At 41.1% G+C, this 26,499-nt stretch overlaps 1 protein-coding gene and 3 non-coding genes across 4 annotated transcripts; 2 read left to right on the forward strand and 2 right to left on the reverse strand.

Annotated features, from left to right (window-relative positions):
- Nucleotides 1–449: 449 nt before the first annotated feature.
- LOC143965213 (small nucleolar RNA U13) lies at nt 450–546 on the reverse strand. Its single transcript, XR_013271594.1, has one exon. It is a non-coding gene; the product is annotated as a small nucleolar RNA U13 (small nucleolar RNA).
- Nucleotides 547–1,207: 661 nt separating this feature from the next.
- LOC143965214 (small nucleolar RNA U13) lies at nt 1,208–1,304 on the forward strand. Its single transcript, XR_013271595.1, has one exon. It is a non-coding gene; the product is annotated as a small nucleolar RNA U13 (small nucleolar RNA).
- A 6,707-nt stretch (nt 1,305–8,011) lies between these two features.
- LOC143965212 (small nucleolar RNA U13) lies at nt 8,012–8,112 on the reverse strand. The gene has a single exon (XR_013271593.1). It is a non-coding gene; the product is annotated as a small nucleolar RNA U13 (small nucleolar RNA).
- A 378-nt stretch (nt 8,113–8,490) lies between these two features.
- Nucleotides 8,491–22,579, forward strand: MAK16 (MAK16 homolog). Its single transcript, XM_077469794.1, has 10 exons — nt 8,491–8,646; nt 10,972–11,021; nt 12,432–12,541; nt 12,681–12,745; nt 15,535–15,686; nt 16,740–16,794; nt 17,065–17,139; nt 17,995–18,108; nt 20,786–20,851; nt 22,309–22,579. Exons 1-10 carry the CDS (start codon nt 8,632–8,634, stop codon nt 22,516–22,518), a joined length of 912 nt encoding a protein of 303 aa, XP_077325920.1. The 5' UTR covers nt 8,491–8,631; the 3' UTR covers nt 22,519–22,579.
- The last annotated feature ends 3,920 nt before the right edge of the window (nt 22,580–26,499 follow it).

The following is a 26,499-nucleotide window of genomic DNA, read 5'->3' on the forward strand; positions in this document are numbered from 1 at the left end:
GGTTGCATTTGATGAGCACAGTGGAAGCATTTGATGGCACAGTTGCAGAATTTGATGAGCACAGTGGAAGCATTTGATGGCACAGTTGCAGAATTTGATGGGCACAGTGGGAGCATTTGATGAGCACAGTGGAAGCATTTGATGGCACAGTGGCAGCGTTTGATGGGCACAGTGAGGCTGCAATTGATGTTTTGTTTTTCTTTTCAGTTTGTTTGCCCCCCCCCCCCAATTTTTGAGCACCAGCCGCCATTGCAGCCTGCTGTATTTCTCTCACAGATATCTCTTTCTGCACAGTCTACAGGTTACTAATACTTTACAACACTTTTGTGGAAATTGGGATATTATAACCATTAAAATTTAAAAGTTGTTTTTTCCACTGTCTATAATAAAGAACCAAAATTATATCAAATATCCTTATAACTACTGCATTAAGCAAACAATGGTTTCTAGGTCAGAAGGGTGATGTGCTCAGTCGTAACAATTAGAGCTGCACATTTCACATAGACATGTGACTACCCACTCATCATTCCCTAGAACCAGAAGGATCACAGAGAGAAATCAGCAGCCCCAACCCACTTCCAAGGACCCCTGAATCAGAATAGGGAGACACAAAATCATATTCCCATATTGCATTGTGCTATATTAAATGATATGCACAACCTAAAACGTGAGGCCATTAGGGATTGTTGTGCCATTGGAGAAGCACTGTCATAAGAGCTGCAGCAATGAAGCCCAAGGGCTGTGTAGGGGAACGTATTCTGTTAATTGCTTTGCTTAAGTGCCGACCGTCACTTTTGCTCCAGTTTTGATCATTTTCTTTTTGATTTTTTTTGATTTTTTTTTTGCTTTCAATTTTTTTTCCCTAAAGTTGAAGAGAAAGTAGAGAGATTAACTGTCTCTAATATATCAAAACTGGAGCAAAAGTGAAGTTGGGGCCCGTATCACGCAAAGCAAAATACATAATAGGCTTCTGTCAATCAGCTCTATGTTTACTTCAGAATGGCTTGTTCCAGTGTTCACGAGATCGGCATAAGAAGGTTCAGAGTCTGTAGAGCCATATGTCCATCAGAAATGATGTCACCAAAAACCTAATATTTTAGCTTTCCTGATATTAAATATGGTATGATATGGGAATATGAATTTGTGTCTCCCTATCCTAATCCAGGGGGCATTGAAACTGAGCTTTAGCTGAGGGATTCTTTCTGTGATCCTTCTGGTTCTAGGGAATGATGAGTGGGTAGGCACATGGCTATGTGAGATGTGCATCCCCAGTTGTTACGACTGAGCACATCACCCTTCTGACCTAGAAATACAAAGATTGTATTTGTTAAACGTTATAATCAGACGCTTAGTGCAGTAATTGTTTTCTATGGTGGTTAAAAATGCATCTCTGTTATGTTTTGTTTTTCTTTTGATATCAGTAGATCTATAATCAATCCCAGCAATTTGTGAATCCAGAACATTCTGTCATTCAGACTTTGACTTCATTGGGAAACTTTGTGTTTGTCCACCCCATACCCCGTCTTCTGTTTCTATCTTTTGGTCCGGGCCATGTGATGGACTCTTGCAATAACCAATTTGGATACACTGTGGACTTGATCAGCTTGGCTTGGCTTGGGTGGGCAGTCCAGGCACCAACTTCACTAGGACATTGAAATTTGTTCTACAGAATATAGAGGACTGCTGAAATTGTGTCTGGGCACCTCGGAGCACCTGCTATTATGTGTTAGTAATAGTCCTGCCCTATTAACTTATTGTCCCAGTGACTATGTCTTCACTAGACACAAAGACAGGGAACATCTTCAACAACAACAGATAGAAAAGGAGAGCGGAGGGCTAGAACCCCTGTTAACCTCCCTGGCGGTATGATTATTTCGGATTTTAGGTGCTGAAAGTGGTACAATTATTTTGCATGAAAATTTGGCGTTTTATGGTGTAGTCCTGTAATTCTTAGGAATAACTCACTTAAATCTGTCCAAACCAGAGTCTAGCAGACATCCCGGGTATGATAAAGTTTGAAAAATGAAATCATAAATTATAATATAATAAAGAGCTATAAATAATTATACCAAATAATAATATAACAATAATAATAAAAAAACAATAATGTAATCAAATAAAAAACACCGAAATTTGCTCAGTTGCAGAATTGTCGCTGTCATTACTTTTCAGTGTTTGATGACGGATCTCCCCACAAATCGCTATCGCTCAATTCTGCGAGTGATTCCAATTTATTATCGCTGTTTTCTAGCTGGTCTAAAATCATTTTTGATGTAAAGGGACAGTTTTGGTTGCTATGGACAATCTCCAGTTTCCAGGCATAAAGAACAGTTTTTATTATATAAAACTGCATGCTTGACACTGGGCAGGCCACTAGGGACGAAGGGGATGGGAAATAATTACATACAGCAATGTAATCTGTACGATTACATTATACTGTATGTATACTGTGTGTTTCACTTTTTGAATTTGGCACCGATCTCTGTCCCCATGCGTCGCAACTCTCGCAGGGCACGGAGATCGGCGATGTGATGAATCGAGCGAGACACGGCTCACTCGTACAGCGCTGGGACATCGCTGGATCCAAGGGAGAAGGTAAGTAAGCATCCTCCTGGATCCAGCGATGCAGTCCTGAGTCTGGCTCTGGGTTACCGCTTTTGGCATAAAAATTCCACCCCGAGCCAGACTCGGGAATACCGTCAGGGGGGTTAACTTTCTCTTGTTCTGAGCCATTGCAGATTTTTTTTTACTGCCTTCTGGTGAAGCCATCATCATTGTGACTGCCAAGAAGGACAAGAGCTGAGCTCCTGATGGCAGTAAAAAAAAAAAATAAGGAGGGCTCCAAACACACACACTCTATACAACAACAAAACTGTTTTGTCTGAATTGAGATATTGAACTCATCTACATACATTTTATGATCATTTCCAATATTTTATTTCTTTGGTCAAATTGAAGAGGAAGCAGAGATGTTGAAAATGTTTAATTTGCTCTTATGAGGTGTAGTACAGTGCTTGATACTGAAAAAGCCACAAACAACTTAAAGTGTATGTACACACTAACAACGTACTTCTCTTACTCTAGCTGCTGTCTTTTAGTCTGTTATATATACCTTTTAAAGCATTGTGTTATCTCAAAGACAGCAATTAGCCATCCCAGTATCTCTCTTGGGACTACAGAATGTTTACCCATTATGTAGTGAATATGGGAGGGTCTGAGAAGTTTGGCAAGGGAAAACTGGGCAGGGCTGACACCACCCAGTCCATTAAAATGCTGCAAGTTGTCAGCCAACAAGAAATTGTAAGCTGAGTGCATGTCTGGCACATTGACAGGTTATATTTTTGTACTTGTAGGGTCTCTAAATGGATAAAACATGGGGACATGTGCATGTATTGCAGAAATGCACTGCGTATTTTTCATTTTCTTGGGTTTTTTTGCTCTAACATACACTTTAGGGATCTAGAACACAGCTATCTATAAACTGGAGTTATACAATAATAATTGCAAGATAACCCATGTGAGCTTAGACTTGTGCATAATGGGAAATTTAATTTAGTTTAGTATCGTTTTCATTCGTAAAATACACAATTTCGTTCTGTTATATTCGTTATGTTCCGTTAATTCGTTTTCGGATAATTTGTTATTTCTGTAGAGTGTTGATATTCGTTATACCGAATAGATTCATTTTGTTTGTATATCAATTTTATTCCATATTTATGTATGTGTAGATCTTCGTGGTAACCTTTCGTAGTTCGGAAAGTCGTTTGTTTATTGAATCCATTAACACAAACAATGACAATATCTCTTCTCCTCGGCTCAAATACAATACAACACTCTTCTCACTCAGTTCTCAGGAATGCATTTTGCCAGTAATCCAACCTCCAGCACAAAATGAATCAGCTGATTGGACTGTAAGATTTACTCCGAGTTGACTTTTTGTTTCATTAGAGCTTTAACTAATCATGCCGAATTAATTTGTTATTTTTTCTATAATTTCTTTCGTATTAGTTGAAATTCGTTATTTTTTTTTCGAACGTTCATATGCATCCGAATGTCTAAAAGATGCAAAATTCAGCTGAATTTTGATTCGTTACTGAATGAATTTGCACATGTCTAAGCTTTATGTAGTTTACTCAGAACCCGACACATCGGCAGTCAGAGGGTACCCGATTAATGTCTCTTCACACACTCAACTTCCTGACATTGTGGGGGCGAGTCAATAAGGTATATGCAACATATTTTTATTGTTAGCAAAGACTCATTACAAATTCTAATAGATCTTATTAAAATATATTTATTTATCGAAAAAAGAAAAGACAAAAAACATGACAGGATACATAGTTTGCATGACATGAAAAATTACACTCCGGTATAAAGTAGTCTCTCGTACCCAACGCATTTCTGGTTTAAGCACCTTCATCAGGGATATTGGTAAGAGTATATGCTGTCATAATTTTGTCTCACTAAAAAATAGAAAACACATATCATAGCAACAAAACATGGATATTGGCAACCATGGGGGATGAATGGACAACAATTGCTGTATGCGACACCTACCATGATGCAACATTTTGCATGGTAGGTGTCACATACAGCAATTGTCCATTTGTCCTCCATGGTTGCCAAAATCCATGTTTTGTTGCTATGATATGTGTTTTCTATTTTTTAGTGAGACAAAATTATGACTGCATATACTCTAAGCCACCTTTCATACTGGGGCGGTGCAGGCACCGGCAGTAAAACGGCGCTATTTTTAACATTGCTTTACCGTCATTTTAACGGCGGTATTCGGCCGCTAGCAGGGGTGTTTAACCCCCCTGATAGTGGCTGAGAAAGGGTTAAAACTGCCTCAAAGCGCTGCTGCAGCGGTGCTTTGCTGGTGGTATAGGCGTGCTGCCCCATTCATTTCAATGGGTAAGAGTGGTGAAGGAGCAGAATACACACCGCTCCAAAGATGCTGCTAACTTTTTTTTACCATCCTGCCAGCGCACCGCTCTTGAAAAGCGCCCCAGTGTGAAAGGGGTCTTACCAATATCGCTGACGAAGGTGCTTGAACCAGAAATGCGTCGGGTACCGGAGACTACTTTATACCGGAGAGTATTTTTTCATGTCATGCAAACGATGTAACCTGCCATGTTTTTTTTTTGTCTTTTCTTTTTTTGATATTGAACTATGTATATGTCTTTTAAAAAAATGATCTTCTTGAATGATCGAATGATTTTATGTATACGCAATAAATATATTTTTTGATCTACTTATGTGTGATTGTTGCCTACAAAGTCCCAATGAAGGGGGATCCTCTTTTCTAGTGGAGGTAAGTATAACATGTTTGTTATTTGAAGAAAAAAAAAAAAACAAGGGCAGAAGATTTAATAGATGGAAAGATGAAAAAATGACTGAAGGTTCGCTATAGGTTTAGTTTCGTTCATTATTGTGCTCAGTTTTACCCTTTTATCTCTTGTCACAATGGGCTCAGTGGATCTCTGTGTTTATTTCTGAGTGAGACACATTTCCCTTTGTATGTATGTATCTATCTAATACTTTTGTAACATTTTTACTGTTTTGATATTGCTATTACTTTTTTTATTTTATTTTATCTCTTTTTTTTTTTTTTTTTTTTTTATACACCTGTTATCTATATTATCACATGGGACTTGTGTCTTTTCCTTTATAGTGTTATTGAGTGAACCATGGATAACTTTCTTCTCTTGTTTTGGTTTATTATGTCAGCTTGGCACATCGCCCTTCAGTATTTGTAGCTGCTGAGTTTTATTTATTTTTATTTTTAATTGAGTAATGTTCCTCTTTAACCCCTTCCCAATGAACCCATGCATATAAGTGTCTTCAGGGAAGCAGGTTTTTACCTATGCGATGGGACATCACACTCCCAGCACAGAGGCCGCGCTCTTACTCAGAGGCCGGGTCTCATACTAACAATCGGGATCTGAGAAGCCCGATTTCCGATCACTTGATTGCTCTGATAGCCTCTGATTAGCTATTAGAGGGATCAATCACCATTCAGGCTGCCCCTGTGTTTTTTCCTCTTGAATGGAGAAAAAGATACAGTGTATCTTTTTCTCCTTGCTAGATGACGAGAATGTAAACAAAGCAGTGTGTGTAAAAAATCAATAAATAAAAATCAATAATAAGGCTTACCTGTAGGTAAAAGAATATCTCCTGAACCTGTGTAAGCAGGACTCGGCCCTGCCCCCACGTCATTGGATTTGATTGACAGCAGCAGGAGCCAATGGCTGTGCTTCTATCATTCTATGCAATCAGTACAGGAGACACCAGGTAGAGCTGGTGTGCTTGTCCCCGGGGAGAAGAAAGCCGGGTTCAGGTAAGTAAAAACTGGGGGGGGGGGGGGGCACTACAGGAGGTTTTCCACCTTAATGCATAGAATGTATTAAGGTGCAAAGCCATGAGCCTTTCTGGGGATATATATACTCACACACACATTACTGTATATACATGTGTATGCCCGCTAAATCGTATGACTTTCTTTACTACGCAGCTATAGGCTATAGCCCCAGATCTTTTGTAGACCTAGCAATGTAGGAGATATTCATTTTACTCACCGGTAAGCCTTATTACAGGCTTACTTTTAGGTAAAAATCACAATGCGGAGGGGGTGGGGGGTATATACAGCTTTAAAGTGGTAGTAAACCGCTGAAAAAAAAAAACCTCAATGCCATCACTCGATTCCGGGAAGAAGCTCTTAAGTTTCGGCACGAAATGCCAGTGTTCCATCAGAATCGGCGACCCATCAGATTAGGTTACGGAAGTGACGTTCCATTGCTACCCTGCAACAGCCATCTTAGTACACCCTGCACTCGGCTGCGGCCCAGTCTTACATTTGACACTTATTTTTACCAGTAAACTGAGCTTATATAGTGAAATAGAGTATTTTAAAATCTGTCAGACTGTTTTGATGTTGAATTTTAAAAGCAGTGGTGTTCCGTCAGATCAACAAACCTGTGAGATCAGCAGGCTTGCTGCTGCTTTTAAAATAGCTGTAGGCTGCATTTGATGGGTGCTGGCGAGGCTGCATTTAAAGGATATTTCATTAACCTCCCTGGCGGTATGATTAGTTCTGGTTTTAGGGGCTGAAAGCGGTACGATTATTTTGCATGGAAATTTGTCGTTTTATATTGTAGGCCTGCAATTCTTAGGAATAACTCTCTTAAATCTGTTCAAACCAGAGTCTAGCTATGGACAATCTCCAAATTCCAGGCAGAAAAAAACAGTATTTATAATATAAAAGTGCATGCAGGGCACTGCACAGACCACTAGGGACAAAGGGGGTGTGTCATTTTTTTATACAGTACTGTAATCTGTAAGATTACAGTACTGTGTGTGTTTTTACTTTTTTGAATTTGGTGCCGATCTCCGCTCCCGTGCGCCATAACGTCGCAGGGAACGGAGCTTGGCGGCATTCGGGCACTGTGAATAGAGCGGAGGACAGCTCGATCACACAGCGCGGAGGACATTGCTGGATCCAGGGGACAAGGTAAGTAACTTCTCCCTGTATCCAGCGATGCGATCCCGAGTCTGGCTCGGGGTTCCCGCTTATGATACTAAAATCCCAACCTGAGCCAGACTCGGCATTACCGCTAGGGAAGTTAAAAAGGTGGGGTACACATGAGCAGGGCAAAGGGGGTGGAGTCAGGGTGCGGCAAAATGAGGTTTCACCTAGGGTGTAAAAAGAATCCTTGCACCAGCCCTGATTGCAGCCGAGTGTGGGGGTGTACCAAGATGGCGGTGTGAGAACATCAGTTCTTTTGCCTATATCTTTCTGATGGGTTTACAATGCTGAGAGAACAACAGACTTTCAAAGCATATGCGGTGCTGACGTCAGCAGCTACATACACAGGGTGAATATTTTCTAAATGGTGCAATTTTAGGAGATACAAACCTAAAACAACAAACATTTCTATAAACAAGAAATAAAAGCCTCTATAATAACGACAATTCATCTTTTATTGGATCACTCAGCACAGAGCTGGTCATGGATCAGAAGGGTAATGTGCCAGGTCGTAACAAGAAGAAAGGACGGCACATCTCACACAGCCGTGTGACCACCCATTCATCACACCTATGAACCAGAAGGATCGAAATTGTCATGTGACAGGCGATGACCAATTATTAGACACACCTTTTCCAATTTAGTGAGACTATATTCTCTACAAAACTAGTAATGATTTCTGGTTTGCTCACAATACTATCTCTATTTCCAGGCTCTATAATTATCGCAGAAAGTGGATTAAAATAAATCTATTGGCTTCTTATAACACACACCGACCACACAAGCGTAAGAAGGTGAATTTTATGTATGCTAATACTATCACAGACACTAGCCAATCACAGTACGAAATCGTCTGAGGCCCCACCCCGGTCGGGTGTTCTGTCAAAAAGTCTTACCGCGTGTACTGCGCATGCGCGGGCGCGACACCGGAATGAACACTTGAGGCCACGTAGAACGTGGTTGGAAGTGCTTCTGATTGGCGGAAGTGAGGTTGCGAGATGCGGCTTCTCGCGAGATTCTGTCCTTGTAGATGGCTGCCTGCTGAGGCTGTACACACGTGTGTAGTGTGGCCCCGGATCCGAGGATTGTAGAGAGAGGCCGGCAGGATGCAGCACGATGATGTAAGCCGTAGGACCGTGGACCGGGGGGGCGGGATTGGTGTCAGGCTCAGACATTGCTGTAGTATTAGGGTGTCACTGGGGATGTTGTGTACTCTTATAGTCTGATGGGTTCTGTCTACACTGGGGTTGGCTTGTGGGGTGTATACAGCTTTAACCACTTCAGTTCTGGAAGATTTACCCTTAAATGACCAGGCCAGTTTTTGCGATATGCCACTGCGTCGCTTTAACTGACAATTGCGCAGTCGTGGGACGCTGTACACGTCCTTTTTTTCCCCCACAAATAGATCTTTCTTTTGGTGGTATTTGATCACCTCTACAGTTTATATTTTTGCGCTATAAACAAAATAAGCGACAATTTTGAAAAAACAAGCAGACAATACTTTTTACTTTATGCCAAAAAACATACCCAATAAAAAAAATGTAAAAAAAAATCGAATTTCTTAACCACTTCCTGCCAGCCGTAAAATGGCCTGGTCATGGCAGACGGCTGGGCGGTACGGCTCTCGGTCTGGGTGGACATCATATGACGGCCTCCCAGAATGACCGCTAGGATATGGCGTGACCCTGATCTGTGTAAAGGGCCATGTGATCGGCTGTGTCCAGTCACATGTAAACACGCAGATGCCGGTAATCGGCTCTCCTCACCTTGTACTGACAGAGTGTGATGAGAGGAGAGCTGATCAGCGGCATCTCCTTGCGGGGGACAGCTAGGGATGTAATCCGGGCACTGATCATCAGTGCCCTGATTACAATTAAGTGCCCACCAGTGCCAGAACTGTGTGCCAATCTGTGCCCACAAGTGCCAGCAATCAGTGGCCATTAGTGATGCCAGTCAGTGCTGCTCATCAATGCCACCCATCTGTGCCCACCATCAGCAAAGGAGAATAATTCATTATTTACAAAATGTACTGACAGAAACTAAAAAAACTTTTTTTTTCTTTCAACGTTTTTGGTCTTGTTTTTTATTGTTTCCTAAAAAAAAAAAAAAAAAAAAAAACAGAAGTGATTAAATACCACCAAAAGAAAGCTCTATTTGTGTGAAGAAAATTATAACATTTTTTACATGGTTACAGTGTAGAATGACCGCGCAATTGTCATTCAAAGTGTTTCTGTACAATCTACTTTATAGTTACCAATATTATGTAATGTGATGACCTACCTAAACTACACAATCCATTTGTATCCAATCAGGAAGGCTCTTGCACTTCATAGTTGTAGGTAGATCTAAAAGAGATTGTACCCAAAACCAAAAGTGTAATATATTGCAGTTTACCAAGCTTTTTATTTTTTTCTGCAGTAGTGCAAATCTGTGAAAAAAAACCATGCATGTGAAACACACACTAAAAAGTGCACTTAAAGGGGTTGTAAAGGTTTTTCACATGAATGCATTCTATGCATTATGGGGATAAGCTTTTTTTGCTGCAGCCCCCTCCTCCCAGAGCCAACTTTTTTACTTACCTGAGCCCGATCCATTCCATTGATGGGCGTGAACCCAGTGGCTTCAGCCACTGTCTCTCCCCTCATTGGACAGATTGATAGCAGCAGGTGCCATTGGCTCCCGCTGCTGTCAATCAAATCCAGTGACACGGTGGGCAGGGTTGTGGCCTGTGTCAATGGACACAGCAGTGGGACTCGGAGCGTAACGGCATGAGTGCCCCCAGGGAAAGTGGCTCTCCTTGGGGGCACCTGATGGAGCGCAGGGGCCTGGAGTGCTGCCTGGGGACCCCAGAAAAGGAGGATCGGGCTCAGGTAAGTAAACATGTCTATACTTGCCTGCTCCGTGCAAGGGTATTGCACAGAGCAGGTGAGTATAGACATTTTTGTTATTTTTATTCAATAAAAACGGGAACCTTTACAACATTTAAGGGTGTGCTTTAGTCCACCCCTGAGGAGTAGGACTTCCACCCTGCCCCCGGGGTTTCCCCGCATCCAATTCTCATAGCAGGAGAATTTGACCAGCTCTCTATGGAGCCGATTCATATATCTCCGGGGTGGCTGCAGAGCGCTGTGCACACTGCGTCGTTGGCTCCATTCAAGGGCTGAATTCAGGCAAAGATGCGGACCTGATTCTTCCTTGAAATGGAGAAGAGGGACGGACAGCTTTACTGTGCAATCCGCGGCCATTTCCAGTGTGAACTGAGCCTAACAGAGGAACTTCACCATGGAGACCATGGAAAAAGAAACATAGCCACCCTGTACCAGGGAGATGAGTATCTAAAATTGCAACATTGTGATTGGAGAGACTCTGAGAATATATGTGATCATCGCTTTTCCAATCTTCTATCTGCCCGTGTCTCATGCTCATTATTTTCTTTTCTGCTTCAGGTTATCTGGGACATTGTGGGGAACAAGCAGTTCTGCTCCTTCAAGATAAAGTAAGTACTGTTGGTCTTCACACACCCCCCCCCCCCCCCGCCCGGGGGGTCTGCAAACTTTCATTCACACCAGGACTGGGATGAGTTGGGTTGTCTGAGGTTAGCCTGGTCACCCGTGCCACTCTGATACGTCACCACCACCCATGTATGTCAGACCTTGGCAGGATAATCCAAAATCACAGATCTTTTCTGATATTAAATAATAACACACACACACTTGTCTACGTGACATACTATTGAAACTGTTCAAAAAGAAAACATGAACATATTTTTGTTATTTAACCACTTCAGCCCCGGGAGATTTGTACCCTTAATGACCAGGCCATTTTTTGCGATACGGCACTGCGTCGCTTTAAAGGGGCATTCCGGACTTTTTTTTTTTTACAAACACTGTAGCATCTGACTTTAAATTGGGACACTTACCTGTCCAGCGAGCCCGCGATGTGCCCCCCCCCCTGGTAAGTTAAAAAAAAAAAGAAATGTTTTCAAATTTATTATAATTTTTTTTTTTTAAGAATATTAATGCTAGTTTTTATTTTGGGGTGGCCCACCACTTTAACTGACAATTGCACTGTTGTGCGATGTTGTACCCAAACAAAATGAACGTCCTTTTTTTCCCACAAACAGAGCTTTCTTTTTGTGGTATTTGATCACCTCTGTAGTTTTTATTTTTTGCGCTATAAACAGAGCGACAATTAAAAAAAAAAAAAAAAAAAACATTTTTTTTTACTTTTCGGTATAATACATATTAAAAAAATATATATATTTATAAGGTTAGGCCAATATATATTCTTCTACATATTTTTGGTAAAAATCGCAATAGGCATATATTGATTGGTTTGCACAAAAGATATAGCGTTTACAAAATGGGGGATAGATTTATGGCATTTTTATAATTTTCTTTTATTAGTAATGACAGCGATCTGCGATTGTGATTGGCCCTTTACTCCGATCTGTGATCAGCTGGGTCCGAGGGACACAGCAGTCACAGAGCACACCACCAGAGACGTGTGGGGGCGGTGTCATGGGAGGACGTCTATTGATTCCCTCCCAGAACTAGACGACTGCACTGTAGCCGTCTTTTGGCTATAGCGTGGTCAGCATGTGGTTAAGTATGTTCTGTAAAAATGAGCATTTATCATGATAATCCGCAGCCCTGCAGGGAGAGCTGCACTCTGCAAGACCACTGGAGGCTTCCATAAGTATGGCTACCTATAGGAATAATTAGGGCCACAGCACAGTGCAGAGGTGAAATTGTCCTTTAAGACCACTTATTCCACCTATCGGTTTCAGTGCAGCCATCTTTTTGGTCTTTTATTTGCCTTAATCCTCAAAATGTAAGTAGAACAGTAACAAGATTGTGCATGAACAATTTACCATTGTTATTTGGTTCTAATTTGCTGCTTGCAGGACTAAGACTCAGAATTTCTGTCGGAATGAATTCAACATAACTGGTCAGTGCAACCGCTCCTCCTGCCCCCTCGCCAACAGCCAGTATGCCACCATTAAAGAAGAGAAAGGTAAGTATGTGGATTGCCCTGTATGCGATTATATATATATATATATATATATATATATATATATAATTTTTTGTTTGTTTTACCTCCTAGCGCAGATATGTGATCTTCTCAGTTCTCACCTGTTTCTCTTTATTGTTAGGTATCTGCTACTTGTACATGAAGACAATAGAAAGAGCGGCATTTCCAGCACGGATGTGGGAGAGGGTGAGTGTAGCTGCCTGCTGGTTTAAAGTGTAGGTCTTGAACAATAACAAAACACATGGTGTACATCTCTGCATGGTATGCAAATTGTACCTTTGCATAAATGCTGCAAGTACTTAAAAATATCTGGTGATCCTGCTGGAAATCCAGTAAGCTTTTAACATCCTGTAGGGACCTTACTAAACAATTCCTCTTCTGCAGTAAACGAATAGTCATTGTTGTCAGCCCTGTCTAGGTCTCCTTTGCTGGACTATAGGACACCTCGATTTCCTTATATTCATTATAAAAGGGGGTGGTCTGTAATCCAGTAGATAAGTCAGGCAGAGTTGACAACACTACTTGGGATATCCATGCAGCAGAGGCAGTGTGCTGTCAGCTTGCTTAAGAATACTCGTTGATTCTGCCAGAAACCCAGCAAGCTTTTAACATCCTCACAAAAAAAATTTCCTCTTCTGCAGTAAACTAATAATCAGTGTTGTCAGCCTTCTAGATGTCCTCTGCTGGGCTACAGAACACCCCCCACCCCTTCACTTTATCTTCATAGCAGGAATGTGAGGTGTTCTGTAATCCAGCAGAGTATAACTCATTCAGGGCTGATAACACTGCTTGGGATATCAGTGCAGCAGAGGCAGTGAGGATTTTTTTATATTATGCCCTAGAGCTGCACGATTCTGACCAAAATGAGAACCGCAATTTTTTTGCTTGGAATAAAGATCACGATTCTCTTGACGTAACATCACCTTTCACATTATACAAAAAAAATTGGGCTAACTTTACTGTTTATTTTTTATTCATTAAAGTGTATTTTTTTCCCTAAAAACATGTGTTTGAAAGACTGCTGCGCAAATACAGTGTGACATAAAATATTGCAACAACCGCCATTTTATTGTCTAGGGTCTCTGCTGAAAAAAATATATATATTAAAATATATATGGGTTTTAAGTAAATTTCTAGCAAAAAATACTGATTTTAACTTGTAAGCAACAAATGTCAGAAAAAGGCTTGGTCTTTAAGCCTAGGTTCACACTATAGCGATGCAGGAACCAGTGTGGTTACAGCGCTGGTTCCCGCATCGCATCTCTCCCACAGGCAGTTCACACTGCCCTCTGCGAACCACTGCGTCAATAATATGTCAATACAATGTTAATGACACCCCCAGATCGGTTCACAGATCGCCGTGCGAACTCGCACAGGAATCAGATCCTATGGGTGAGAACTCCCATGCGATCCGATTCCAGTGTAGGAAAAAAGAAGCTCCTGCACTATTCCTGCGAATCCAATGCGAGTTTAGCCCTACAACTGTATGGCTGAACTCGCATTGCACAAACACAGAAGTGCGGGGGCAAATCACATGCGATGTCTGACCTCATTTACAGGGCCAAACTTCATCCCTTTGATCTAAAAGGACAAAATGTTACAATATTTCTCTTTATCTCCACCTACAAGATGTTGTGAGAAACTTGGCAGGCTGCCTGTTTTTTAGTTTTTTGGCAGCAGTTGAGCAGAGAACTCTCTGAACTGAATCAGGAAATGCTCTTGTTAAGATAGCAAGGGGAGTAGAATTTTGATTCTTTAACGATTAATCGCGCAGCTCTATTATGCCCAGATATCCGCTGTAACACGACTTGATGCAAGTCTGTACTGGTCCCTCCATTATAAGTTAGGAAGTTTGAAATATTCCAGCATTATCACATGTGGAAACAGCATGTCATCCTGTACCTGCAGCAGACTTTCAGAGAAAAGAGAAATCGTCATATCTGATGCCGCTTTTCTTTAAAATCCTATGTTCTGTTAGCTGTTGTTGAGGCCAATATTAAACAGAAACAAATTAGTATAATTTCTTCAAAGCCATTAGTGGACAGAAATGGAACTTTGTGATGACAAAAATCATCCTCGCTGTAAATTATACTTTTTTTCTCTTCTATTTTTTTTTTTTTTTTTTAATTAAAACAAAGTCACAAAATCTTATTCATGTGCCAGGCAATGAATGCTTTTTAATGGGGTATGTGATACCTTCTGTATTTTACATATAGATTGAAAGATCTCTACCCAGTCAATTTGACAACAATTCACATCTGCATAATTTGTGAATCGTAGTATTAACACCCATAAAGACTTCGTAACACCTATACCAGGATGGTTTCACAACTTTTCACACCTCCAGTCCTGTTCTTGGACAACTGACATGTCTCTTGACACATTCCTTGGTAATTGGATAAAGTGTCCTTTCTACCTGTTGATATAAATGCTGCAGTATTTTCCTGACATTCATTAGAACTCAAGATGTGGCTTGTATAAGATACAAAATGTCTCCAACGTAACAGAACAAGTCTAATTAAATGTGAATAACAAATACTAACCAGACCAATATGTGGATAAATGAGAACCTTTATAGACATATAGTGGTCTTTTAACTGCTTTTGATTCGGTGTGTATGAAGGTTCACAATGGAGGACATTTTGATCTGCATATCATTACTTCTGTATGGAAGCCTTTATTGTCTATAACCGGGATATGCAATTAGTGGACCTCCAACTGTTGCAGAACTACAAGTCCCATGAGGCATAGTAAGACTCTTGACAGCCACAAGCATGACACCCAGAGGCATGATGGGACTTGTAGTTTTGCAACAGCTGGAGGTCCGCTAATTGCATATCCCTGGTTTATACAGTATTATGAAGTGTGTAAATGTCCTTTTCACTAAATACATACATGTCTCCCAGTCTGGCATTCTCATACAATGGCCTCATGAAGTCTCTCTTGGTGCTCATGGAAACAAATTTTCATTGCAGGTACGACTGAGCAAGAACTATGAGCAGGCTCTGGAACAGATAGATGAGAACCTCATTTACTGGCCACGATTCATCAGACATAAGTGCAAGCAGAGATTTACCAAGATTACACAGTACCTGATCCGCATCCGCAAACTCACTCTCAAGAGGCAGTAAGTGAAACTTCAAGTTAGTAAATACAATACGTGGGTGCTTGTCACAGCTACGGATCAACATTCTATAGGACTGAAATCACAAGCGACACTGTTGTGTTTGCATGTGATGTTACTAATATTATACTTTTTAAAGAATATACAGTACAATGAAAGGGTAGAGATATAACTCACAAGCATTATTTCACACGATGGACCATCCAAGTCCAGTTCTGACACATTGGGGGTTATTTACGAAAGGCAAATCCACTTTGCACTGAAAGTGCACTTGGAAGTGCAGTCACTCTAAATCTAAGGGGTAGATCTGAAAAGAGTGGAAGCTCTGCTGATTTTATCATCCAATCGTGCAAGCTAAAATGCTGTTTTTTATTTCTCTTGCATGTCCCCCTCGGATCTACAGCGACTGCACTTCCAAGTGCACTTTCAGTGCAAAGTGGATTTTCCTTTAGTAAATAACCCCCATTGTTTTTGTAAAGAAAAGTGCAGTTAGGGGCAGGTCTTTAGACCAAACTAAGAAATGTGGGTCCCCAAGAGCTTTTTGCCATAAGGTGCTAGTACAGTATGCAGCATATTAGTACATTCTGGCAAACTTGCCTAGAAGTCTCTTCAGTCTCTTCCAACACTGTAATGTAAGCTCCGCCCTCCATTGGTGTGACGTCCTTCTTGTGCTGGTGTTTTTCCAGGTTATGAGTCTTTGGCGTCTTTATTGGCCAGGCCCAAATGATTGTTTCTCCAATACTTGTGCACTGAAATTACTTTAAAAACTGTCAGCTATTAGGAGCCGCTGTACCAACTATGCAAAGTAAGTACAGTGCTCTCCCCCACTGAGCGGTTGTATTCTGACAGGGGGGCGCTGATCACGACTCGGTCAGCAGGTTTTCCAGCACACACGACCAACAGAAGCCAGCCGACATATACACGGGCTGAATGTCGGCTGTGTTTTTCTTTTTTTATTGTGTTTTTTTTTTTTTTCTAACCAGCAAATGTCTCCTGACATTTGTGTACTTGGCAGTAGTGAAATTGTTTGTTATAACTCTCATTTTTTACTTGCAGGAGGAAACTAGTCCCGCTAAGCCGGAAAGTGGAAAGGAGAGAGAAAAGGAGAGAAGTAAGTTCATTATTGTAAATGTTTTATTTTACTACATATTGTAAAGTGTGGTAGGAGGGTAGCTTTGCACAAGTGAAAAATGTAGTTCCCATGAAGCAGTAGAAACAAGCATTTCCTTGTTCTATTTAAAATGGTTTGGAGGTAAATATAACATGTTTGTTATTATTTTTTTTTAAAACCCTTTTACAATCACTTTACGTATGACAGTAATTTCATTATATGTATGGATACCACTCTACAACTTTATGATACCCTTTTCTCTGCCCACAGGAAAAAGCCCTGGTAGCTGCTCAGTTGGACAACGCTATAGAGAAAGAATTGCTTGAGCGTCTCAAACAAGGAGCGGTAAGTCATACCACTCGGAGGAACAACTGACTTTTTCCGGAAATGACAAGTCATTGTTGTGTAGTGAAAGATCCACCATCTTATATACCAAGTAGTGAGAAACGTCCTCAAGCTTTATTCATGATAAGGTTCTATATCTTTAAGTAATGATGACTTTTGGACAACTTCTGCTTATCTTTGTTTGTGGTAACTGTGCTCAGTTAAACAAGTGTTGGGAAAGGGAACAGTTGGCTGAGATTTGCATTTGGCTCACAAGAATCTTTGTTGGCATTAAAGTGCTGGAGAACACAGCCTGTGATAACTAATTTAGCCACTTTAAAATATATGTAAACCTTCGCCTTGTAAATCAATCCATTTGTTTTAAAGTGGAGGTCCGCCCACCCCTGTAAAAATGAAAAGCCAGCAGCTACACATACTGCAGCTGCTGACTTTTAATAATAGGACACTTCGCTGTCCTGGAATCCATCGATGTCGGGTGCTGCCGCCACCATTGCCCGTAAGGGAACCCGGTAGTGAAGCATTACGGCTGCATGTTGGGTCCTTACTGCGCATGCACGAGGCACCGCTGCGCTCTCCTACTGGCCCGGAGGAAGAGGGAGTCAAGATTCTGAAGTAATTTGGCGTGGCCTGGTCTCCCGGAAGTGGGGACAGGGTACATGTCAAAGACAGGTATGCGCAAACTGTTGGCGCTATATAAATCCTGTATAATAATAATTATATATTTATTACACACACTTGTCTTTACAAGTATGTGATGCTGAGACTCATTGATCAGATGTGGAGTATTCATATAGCAGCTTTTTTCTTATATTTTACAATTACACTGTGCCTGATGATTCTCTTCTCTTCCCACAGTATGGAGACATTTATAACTTCCCCATCCAAGCCTTTGACAAAGCTCTGGAGCAGCAGGATGCAGCAAGTGAATCTGAGTCCTCGGGAGAAGAAGAGGAGGAGGAGGAAGATGAAGTATGTAGATATAAATAAAGCTAATATAAATTGCTTACGTCCACTTATGTCAGCCATACACAGTCATGTTACATGGATGTTGGCTGCAATTTATTGCCAATGTATGCTGGGGTACAGTCCTTTTTTATTTTATTGGACCTGAGAATGTATGTAGTAAGTAACTAGAAGCACACCGATGTACATCTAAAACGCATTGTAATGCATAAAACAGCTATTAAAAACACAAGAATATTATGTGCAGAAGCATGAATAGGCTTTTACAGTTAAATTCCCATTAAGGTTAAGTCACAAAGAAGACAGACGATTTAATAGTGTTCCAACAGCTTTAATTGTGGAGTGGTACTTCTTTCAGTCTTTTAATTGCTCCTCTGCACCAGCTACAAATCCAAGAAATAGGCAGCAGGTTATACATAAAAAGGATTGCATTGTCTATGCAGTCAGCTGTAGGGCCGCAAAGGTGAGGATGTGGGGGAGAAACGAAAAACTGGCCCATACATGTCAAAGCTTTTACATTTGTACTCCCTACAGCCCTCTTAATAAAACTTGTGCCACATTTGATATTATTTTTAGCGAGATCGGTTATTAAAGATCAAAGGACAAAAAAATAAATAAAAAACAGGGAGCAGAGAAAAAGAAAAAATACTGTGAAAAAAATAAACCAAACCATTAACTTCTGAAAACCTCTTTAAAAAGCATTTTCCCTTCACTACCCTGAGTAAGCACTAAAACATACCATTGTATGCAGGGGCCCCATGGTCTGCACAGTATGTGCCAAAGGGCTGCAGATTGGGCACTAGGGCTTTATATAGTTGAGTAGACAAATGCCACACTCCCTCTAGTGGTCATTAATTCCAAATCCATGAGTCCTATTAAAAAGGTAAGGACTATAATTACATTTTAGAACATTTTGCCTTTTTTTTTTTTTTTATCTTTTTAGAGTACTAAAGGCATAACTTTTTTTTTTTTTTTTTTGGAGTGGAGAGGGGCTAGAACTCCTGTCAGGTTTTTATTTTTGTTTACCATTATCAGTGAAAGTAAAAGAAAATGCTAATGTTGGCTTGTCCCCAGAGAAGTAATAAAGGGAAAATCTTCCAATGGAAACGCTTAGATCTGGTGATCTGGGGGGCCCCTTAATTTTCAGGGATTACCTCCCACCTCCGTTTTTCCTATTGGGCAGGAAGTGAGGAAAAATCTCCCCAAAGCTAAGCTGTGTGTTAGCTTTTCTGTTATCTGGGAAGTATGAACCACTTGTATGCCTCCCAGATCAGTTTTTTATGCATTTCAAATGTTCCTGCATTATAGCAGGTTTAGCCATCTTTACATGCATTTAGCCCAATTTAGAGTGTCTAATTAGATCCTGGGGGTACAGAATCCTATTTTCTTTAAACACAGACAACTGCACAGTGTGGGTGGCACCAGTAAAAATGTTTTACGAGCATTAATATGCTTTTATTAATATCCTATAAGTGCTGGTTCACACCTGTGCGATTTCTGATGCAAATTGTTGCCCAGAATCGCATTAAAAAGGGAAATCACATTATATTCAATGGTGCCTGTTTTCATTAATGGATTTTAGCACGGTGCGGTTTTGGAAGAGATTCCTGTACTACTTTGGTGCGGTATACAGTGTTGTCTCCATAGAATATGCAGAAGTGTAGTCAAGTCTCATCAAAGTCACATGGCAAAATCCCATTGCAGTACTGTGCACCAAGCCTAAAGGCATATAAATGCAGGTTTCACAGTCCTATGAGGCCTTAAGCCCAGTACAGTCAACATTCGGTCTGTGTGTACGGCAGCCGGTCATGAAGGGGCATGACTGATTTAAGGTCTGGCATTCAGCGTCTGATCGGTGCTCTCAGCCAATGATCAGTGAGTTTTGGCGGATGGGGGGGGTATAAACCCCCTGTCAGAACACAATAGTTGAGTGGAGGAGATCGCTGTACTAACATTGGATTGATTTTACAGGATCTCCTCCCAAGCTCTTCATTTTTTTTTTCATTCAGCCTGCTGAGTTGAACAAAATAAACTGATAGTGTGTACTAGACTTTTACTCCTCTCTCTCGGATGTGATTCGCACCACACTGCAGTGCAAATCACATGTGATGTCTGCGCGATGCAAACTCAGCAATACAGATTGTATGGCTGAATTCAAGGTTCCTGTCCAAATTGACAGTTTGCACTGCGATTTGCAAACTGATTTGAGGTTGTCATTAACTTTCTATTGGCACTCCCAGCAGTTTGCATAGTGCAGTGTAAACTCCCTTGCAAGTCGGGTGCGACGCGAGAACCTGCAGTGGATTTGCATGGTTCTCGCATTACATCAATGTGAACCGAGTCTTAAGGCCCCTTCCATTCAGAGCTGTCTAGTGTGCTCCGGTGGGAAGAGAGCAGCAAGGAGATCTATTGCAGGCAGCCTGTCAAAGACCTTTATCCCTGAATACATAGTGCTTTAAACAAATGTACTACTCTGTACAGCATCCAGCCACAGCCTGCCATAGACTTTAACAGGCTGCCTACTACACCTGTTCCATTCAGGTGTACTAAAACACAGGGAGGGATGCACTGCTAGATGGCCTCGTGTAAAAGGTACCTACTTCTGTGTGATTGGGTAACTTGCCAATTCTTTAAATTCAGCTGTTCTGAAAGATTCTCATAGTATATTTTGTCGTGTTTTCAGGAGAGCGGTAAGAGAGAGTTTGTGGAAGATGAAGATGTGGAGGAAAGCGATATCAGCGATTTTGAAGTAAGTTTGAAGGTCTTCTTATTGGAGTGTACTGCACATTGGTTTTCTTCTTCCACTTGAAATGGAAACTATTCAGCAAGTTCATTGATAAACCCCACAATGGGCTATTTGCTTAAAGCGGAGTTCCACCCAAAAGTGGAACGTCCGCTTAATTGTCTCCTCCCTCCTCCAGTGCTGCATTTGGCACCTTTCGTGGGAAGGGGGAAAAAGTACCCGTCCCCACTTCTGGGAGAGGGCGCTGTCCCGGAAGTTCAGCCCATCTTCCTCCAGCCATTAGAAAGTGCAGCGTGCTTCGCGCATGCGCAGTAAGGAACCCTTACTACAAATGGCAGCAACTGAGAGCCGATCCGAAGATTGGATGTGGTGCCAACATCACAGGCTCCCTGGACAGGTAAGTGTCCCAATATGAAAAGTCAGCAGCTGCAGTATTTGTAGTGGCTGACTTTTCATTATTTTTGCGGGCCCCGAAACTCCTCTTTAAGCAGCATTGTCCCCTTAAGATGGTGCAACAGAACACCTCATCCTCTCCATAACATAAGAAGAAGGTGTTCTGTAGTCCTCTGATAGCTGGGTACAATTTTAACTGATAATGGTGAAACGCAGCTCAGGTAGTTCTACACCCATTGGATTTATGGAAGGATCAACAGGTATTTTTCTTGTACTTATATCACTGAAAGAGTTTCATTACATTGTTTGCACCAAAAGAGTGCGAATAAGAGAAGTTCATTGTTACGGTTTCCATATGCTTAAAACTAAAATAATTTTATTGATGATTTGCTGCTAATTTCGGTAGAAGTTTTGCCCAGCCTCTATGCTGTACAGTTACCACTGTTTGAAGCTGGGTGAAATCTAACACTCCCATTAAAGTGGAAGTGGTTTTATCTGCCAGATTTGCATTTCTTCTAGAAAGCACAGTGAAGTTGCCTGACCTCACAAATGCTCTTCTGGAAGAATTATCAAACTATCCCTTGTGGACATCCTTCCCAGAAGAGTTGAAGCTGTTAAACTGAGCCAAAGACACACAGGACCCCTGTGCAATCCACTGTGCAGCCGTCCTGTGTGAACTGCTCCATTGAGAGCCAATCAAGAACTCCTGTCATGCAAATTGGGCACACTGAGGCGCTTCTAAACTGCCAGTAAAAACACTGATATTAACACTGATATATATATAATGAATCTACCTAGAGTTCAGATTACCATCGGGCAAGATCTGAAACGTACTTTAAATGCTACCTTTTGAAGCCTTGTGAACTCCGCCTTTATTATCGGCGGGGGGTGCTTTTATAGTTATGTGGGCTAGCTGAATGGCTGCTGTCTGTCAGGAATCTGTACACTGGGGGATGGAATACACTGCTTTAGGGAAGAAGTGTAGTTTGAAAGTACTGTATAGGGGGAAAAAAAAGTACTATCCACAACGCTTTGAATTCCTGAATCTGATTTATTTTTTTTGTGAACAGGACATGGACAAATTAGATGAAAGCAGCGATGAGGAAAATGAATCTGGTGAAGAAGAGTCATCAGAGGAGGAGACTGAAAAGGCAAAGAATACAAAAGGAAAGTCAAAAGGCAAAGCTCCTGTGAAAGGTCCAGCGCCAAAGAAGAGAGCTTATGTGGAAATAGAATATGAACAAGAGACTGAGCCACAGAACAAAGTTAAAACTACTTGACCAGGACTGTTTTCTTAACTTTAGAACTTTTTTTTTATTAAATAAATTCCTTACCCACATAGATATGTCTCCATATCTCGCCCTATAGACCATGCTGGACCCAGGGGTTGACACACCATGGAATTATCCTGTGTAATGTTTTTTTTTTCTTTTTTTCCCGTGAATTGAGATGCTTTTGGCTTTTCTGTGCTCAGTTATGCCCATGTAGGGTGCTGTCAGAATGTTAGTGCAGCACCAACACCATCACTGTTGCCACCGAATGGCCAAAATCCAGGACACTCCAGTATGCTAATATGAAGTCAAATCTTGGTCCTAAGATCAGCCAGTAAGTCAGCCCATTATATTAATCCCTTTGTGCCGACTGAATGCAAATTTGCGTTCATGGCTTGAGGGGTTAAACCGGGGTGATGCAGCTAAAAGCCACTCCGCTGTTATCCTAAAGGAGCGGGAGGGGACATCCCACCGGGAGACCCGAGCCAATAGCCGGCGCATACGCCACCTAGGCCAAGAGCCGAACAGAGCCGGGTTCAGCTTCGATCGGGTCTCCGATGTAAAATCCCGGAAGCGATGTCACTTCCGGTTCACTCAGCTGCCAGCAGCGCTGATTAAAAATAAAATTACAGGATTCAGAATCGCCGATTTGAATAGTTTTAAGTGCAAAGGAGGGATTTGGGGTCTTTTAGACCCCTGATACCTCTATAAAGAGTAACTGTCACAAGGGATGTTTACATTCCTTGTAACAGCAATAAAAGTGATCAGAACTTTTTTTTTTTTTTAAAGGGACAATGTAAAAAAAAGTAATAAAATAAATAATAAAAATATTTTCTTTTATTTTTTTTAAAGTGCCCCTTTCCCCGCATGCTCACGTATGCATTTTCTTTGCTGGGCAAGTCGATCCCCCAAATGTAAACTATGTTCAAATCACACATGTGAGGTATTGCCGCAATCGTCTGAGTGAGAGCAATAATTCTAGCAAAAGACCACCTCTGTAACTCTGACCTGGTAACCATAAAAAATTTTTTTAGAAAGTCGCTTATGGGGATTTTTAGGTACCGTAATTTGTCACCATTCCACAAGTGTGCGCAATTTCAAAGCATGACATGTTAGGTATCTATTTACTCAGCGTAACATAATTTTTCACATTATACAAAAAAATATTGGGCTTACTTTACGGTTTTGTTTGTTTTTAATTCATGAAAGTGTTTTTTTTTTCCCCAAAAATTTATTTTGAAACGCCGCTGAGCAAATACCATGGGACGTAAAATATTGCAACGATTGCCATTTTATTCTCTAGGGCAGTGGTTCTCAACTCCTGTCCTCAGGACCCACCAACAGGCCAGGTTTTATGTATTACCTTGGGGGAGATGCAGACCAGAATACTGAAATCACTGAGCAGCAAATGATATCACCTGTGATGTATTTCAGTTATCTTGCAAACCTGGCCTGTTAGTGGATCCTGAGAACAGGCGTTGTGAACCACTGCTCTAGAATCTGCTATAAAATATTACATACTGTATAATATTTGGGGAGTTCTAAGTAATTTTAAGAAAAATACGGATTTTAACTTATAAGCAACAAATGTCAGAACTAGGCTTAGGCATGAGTGTTTTAGGGTGTGCTGGAAAGAAATTTTGAAAAGGGACACATGATGGCACTTTAGAACTGATTAGAGGTACACTACTATAGAGGAGTGCTCTAGGAATGTTTTTTAAATGTCTAGACTGCAAAAGGTTAAAAAAAAATCAGTTTCATTTATATTTGTGTCTCTTTTTACCATCTAAAGCTGTCAATTATACGCTGTAATGACCTTCAGAGAATTGAAAGGCTATGTTAAAGTGCGGCTTCAGCCAAAATATAATTGGGGGGGGTTAGCAAGTCTCAATAGGAGGAACCACCTCTGTCTATGATATTATGTTTCTGATTAGAAATTGCAGCCGGCCCTCATGGTCTTCCATTGGTTTTCCTGGCTGTGTCTGTCATCAGATGGCCTCCCTCTAAATCAGCCTGTCTACACCTTTCCCTTGTAGGTCCATCCTAGCCTCCACATTCATATTGAAATACAGGCCCCAGCTATTAGGTATGGAGGAATACACTACTTTCCCAATGTGACAACTTTGGGGATTAGACCAGCATTGTCACATGGGGTGGGGAGACAGTCCTTGACCCTAAAGCAACGCTAAGCTTGAATAGTGCCATCTTTCTTCATTCTGGCAACTGAACAGATTGATGGAAGAGCAAAGATAGGTAATCATGTGCAATGTCCCAGACTGGAGGAATCGCAGCATCCTGCTAGAAAGAAGCCTAGCATGCCTGATGTCCATGGTGTTGTGGCCAGGCTATATGCTAGGTTTCGATTTGCATTCCATTGATCATACAATTAAAGGGCAGGATTTGCAGTCTCAAAGTGATTCTAAACAATCAATTCAGTTTAAAATAGAAATTAAAGGCAAAACAGTTGTATATATTATAAAAATACATTATAAATACCTTTTTCCCATTTTTTTTATATATATATATATATAATTGATTACATTTCCTCTGTTCTCAGCTGCATAGGAGCTGCAGCAGTACACTGATCTTCCCAGTGAAAGGCTGTTCCGGGTGGTGGGAGGGGTGTCGGGATAAGTCAGATCATTGGAGGAGAGCAGGCTGGGTTCCCAGCATAGCTAGAGAACTGACCACGCTGTGTCCTGCTTGGTGTGGTCAGTTTTTAATAGGAAAGCGGAGGGACTGGCAGGAGCACCAGGGATTGCCCATAAAGGATGCAATACAAAGAGAACAGGAGACTTTTTCATACAAGTACATTAGGCATATATCAGGAATATGAAAAGTTGGATCTATATATTTACAGCTGAACTCCAGGTATGATGTTTATTGCACACTTACAATGGTCCAGCTAGGATCGATGTAAGTATACGTATTTCATACCTGAGGTGCCACTGCTGAAGTTGGCTATCACTGTAAATAGTTGTGATCTTCTATGTCCTGGCCCAAGCAGCATCCCCTCTGCACTATGACCACAGGGGGTTGCTCGCTCAGAACTTCCATTGTTCAAAGAATTACTTGTAATTTTTTTTTTTTGTTTGTTTTAAAGAGCACAAGGTATTCACTGGATGAGGTGGAGAGAAAGTGGTGTTGTCATTGTCTACACCTCAATTACAAATGTTGTATTTATCATAACTGCTCATTTTTTCTCAAGGACTGAACATTTTTCCCGTTTGTTGATGGATGTAAAAAGTCTGCTTATTTCTGATGTAGCACTAGAGATACCAGAAGGTTTTATTACCAACAGCAGTCAACCAACACAGTGGGGGGGGGGGGGGGGGGGGGTTACTAAAACTGGAGCACTCAAAATCTGGTGCAGCTGTGCATGGTAGCCAATGGGCTTTTAACTTCAGCTTGTTCAATAAAGCTTTGACAATAAAACCTGGAAGCTGATTGGTTTCTATGCAGAGATGCACTAGATTTTGCACACTCCATGATTTGTAAATCTCCCTCAATGTGTTTCTCCTTAAAGCTGCTAACTTTACATATAAGGACACTTACCTGTCCAGGGATCCAGCGATGTCCTCATCAGAGCCAAGTTGTCAATCAGCTTCTGGTCAGGTACTGGTATCTTGGGTAAGGAAAACACGCAGTTAACCTTGCAGCTTCAATGCGCTTTTTGAATAGGTCTGCGGTCTTTTGGGACCTGTGATGTGTCCCAGAAGGAGGGGCCGAATATCGCTGCATCAATCTGGCCAGAAGTGGGAGTGGGTACCTGTCAAAAAACAAGTACCCACCCGCCTCAAAAAGTGGCAATTGACTTCTAAATGATTGTAATGCTCTTAATCCTGCTTTGTCCCCAGTTAAAAATAATAATTATATTACACAGAGGAAAGATGTTCTGCAATCTTTCTTAAAGAATTTAGACTCTGTCCACGATCATCATTTACAACCCAACCACCTTTTCTCCTATATTTAGAATTTGGCATTTCAGAT

Source organism: Lithobates pipiens, unplaced genomic scaffold (assembly GCF_037356315.1).
Source record: "Lithobates pipiens isolate NorthernLeopardFrog02 unplaced genomic scaffold, aLitPip1_a1.2 Scaffold_8, whole genome shotgun sequence".
NCBI lineage: Eukaryota > Metazoa > Chordata > Amphibia > Anura > Ranidae > Lithobates > Lithobates pipiens.

Bases quoted from the DNA above. Each gene is read 5' to 3' on its own strand.
- MAK16 (XM_077469794.1), top strand. The intron at 12,542-12,680 runs GTAAGTATGTGG...CTTTATTGTTAG, and splicing joins CACCATTAAAGAAGAGAAAG to GTATCTGCTACTTGTACATG. The intron at 12,746-15,534 runs GTGAGTGTAGCT...TTTTCATTGCAG, and splicing joins CAGCACGGATGTGGGAGAGG to GTACGACTGAGCAAGAACTA.